This window comes from Octopus bimaculoides, chromosome 17 (genome assembly GCF_001194135.2).
Source record: "Octopus bimaculoides isolate UCB-OBI-ISO-001 chromosome 17, ASM119413v2, whole genome shotgun sequence".
Lineage (NCBI taxonomy): Eukaryota > Metazoa > Mollusca > Cephalopoda > Octopoda > Octopodidae > Octopus > Octopus bimaculoides.
This window is the reverse complement of record NC_068997.1, coordinates 7,468,093-7,470,503: the sequence shown is the minus strand read 5'-3', so window position 1 is coordinate 7,470,503 and position 2,411 is coordinate 7,468,093. Positions and strand designations below refer to the sequence as shown.

Sequence of the window (2,411 nt, the reverse complement as noted above, 5' to 3'; positions counted from 1 at the left end):
TACGGCTGAATACCACCACCGCCACCACCACCACCACCCACCATAATCAATCACCACTGTTATCACCAATATTATCGTCACCACCGTCAACATTAAACGGTGATAATAATAAGCGATTTGTGGAGAAATTATAATTGCTAACACCTTAACACCTTCAACAACGACAATAACAAACCACTAAACAACTATCGCAACTTCTCCCTCGCTAGAAACAACAGCGACTACCACCACCACCACTACTACTACTACTACTACTAATACTACTACTACTGCTATTAGTACCACTGTAGTCACTAAATAGCGACAAGAGCAAGTACGGCCATAACAACAAGAACAACAACAACGACCTACATCACTTGCAACAATCACAAGCCCAGCGAACAACGAGAATAACCTCACCTGCCCCTCCTCCTCCCTGCCCCCAGCACGTCAACAACAACAACAACAACAACAACAACTGCAGCACATTTCAAACAGGAAGAAAAAAAAAGGTCCGACAAAACATCACCGTGGATCCAGCATACGAACTATTGGGGGGAGAGGAAGAGGAGGGCAGTGAAAGAGAAGGGGAGGGATGTGAAGAGAGACAAGAAGAAGAGAAAGAAGAAGAAGAAGAAGAAGAAGAAGAAGAAGAAGAGAAAGAGGTAGATGAAGGGGGAGGGGAAGAGAAGGGGGAGAGAGATTTCAATGTCAGCGATCACGAACGAAACAGTTCGGTGATGTCCACACAGCTTGACACCGACACGGGTGTCCTGGCGGCTCAGGACAACGTAAATGGGGACGCTGGCAACGTTAGTGACGTTGGCGGCGCCGGCGGAAGTCGGACCGCATCTGCAATGTCGATGGCGTCGGCCACCAAAGACGACGTTGAACAGCTTGCCAAAGGTGACGAAGTGGGTTCGATCGCACTCGGCGGCCGAATCGGACAGGACGACGACGTCGATGACGCTCAAGGTAACAATGAAGCGTTTGGCAACAGCAAGAATGACGCCGCCGTAGACGTCGGCAATCAACGGCTCAACGACTGCAGCAAGGACGACGTAAACGTCAACGTCGAGGACGATGATGACAACGATGACGGAGTCGGGGTCGACGTCCGTAGACGTGAGGAGAGAGGACTAATTGGCGGACTCGTGGGAGGGGTAGTGGGAGGGGGTAGCGGCGGGAATTACATGAAAGCCGACAACGTCTATGATGACGACGATGATAAGAATGACGTTGACGCTAACGTCGGTGTCAATGGTGACGGCGGATATCATGTGAGTGTCGGCGACGTGGATGACGTTGACGACGTGAGGGTATGTGAAAGCGGGCGCGTGGTGTGGGAGGGCGGCCGAATGTCTGTGATTAAGACAGAGGATGACCTCAAAGACAGTTTCAGTGGGGACAACAACCCGTACCGGAAGAAGGTGGCACGGGTGGTGGTGGTCATCTCTGTGGTGATGTTAGTTATGAGCATCCTTTTGGTTTGCGTCTCCCTAAACATGTCCAAAAATATAGACGATCTCGGTAAGTGGACACCTCAACACGAGGACAATTCAACCATTTGTTATTCATTTCTTTATTTGTGGATTTATTTTAACGTCGTTGTTGTTGCTGTTGTTGTTGTATTTGAAACACTTTTTAGTCAACTTATTCATTTTGTTTTCATGGAAGTGGCATTATGTGCGAGCTTCTGTGTGCATGTGTCATCGTGTATGTATATACATGTGTACATACATATACATACATACAGTTATATATATATATATATATGTGTGTGTGTATAAACAGATGTATATATATATATATATTATATATATTATGTACAAATATATTTGTGTGTATGTGTGTATCTATGTATGTATTATGTAAGCATATATGCATGTATGTGTATATGTATATAAATTTTGCGTCTTTTCGCGGGTTAATGTTGTAACTGACGACGAAAGGTGTCGCTGACGGCGGTGACGTTTACGACGACGATGACTATGATAATGATGATGATGATGATGATGATGATGATGATGATGATGATGATGATGATGATGTTGACAATGGTGTATATGAAGAACACATGGTAATGTTGATGATGATTATGATGATGATGATGATGACGACGACCCAGTTATGGTTTCTACTTTTTCTTTCCATCTTCTGCTTTATTTTCTCTTCATCGTCATCATTATCATCATCATCATCGTCGTTTTCTTTTTTTCTTTTTCTCTTTTCTCCTTTGCTTGTCATCTTTTCTTCTTCTGTCTGTTCGTCTTTTCTCTCTTTGATCTCACATCTTTCAATTATAAGTTCTTTAAGTGGGAGTTTTAACATTGGCATGTGCAACAGCGTGTGTGCATCAACTGGGATATACAGAGAGAGAGAAAGAGAGAGAGAGAGAGAGAGAGAGAGAGAGAGAGAGAGAGAGAGAGAGA

At 44.5% G+C, this 2,411-nt stretch overlaps 1 protein-coding gene across 1 annotated transcript in view; it reads left to right on the top strand.

Moving 5' to 3' along the window:
• Positions 1-6: 6 nt before the first annotated feature.
• Positions 7-2,411, top strand: part of LOC106874044 (uncharacterized) — a 138,799-nt gene continuing 136,394 nt past the window's right edge. Inside the window, exon 1 of the mRNA XM_014921608.2 lies at positions 7-1,509. Coding sequence (XP_014777094.1) covers positions 720-1,509 — 790 coding nt within the window. The 5' untranslated portion in view covers positions 7-719. The remainder of the gene's footprint in view (positions 1,510-2,411) is intronic.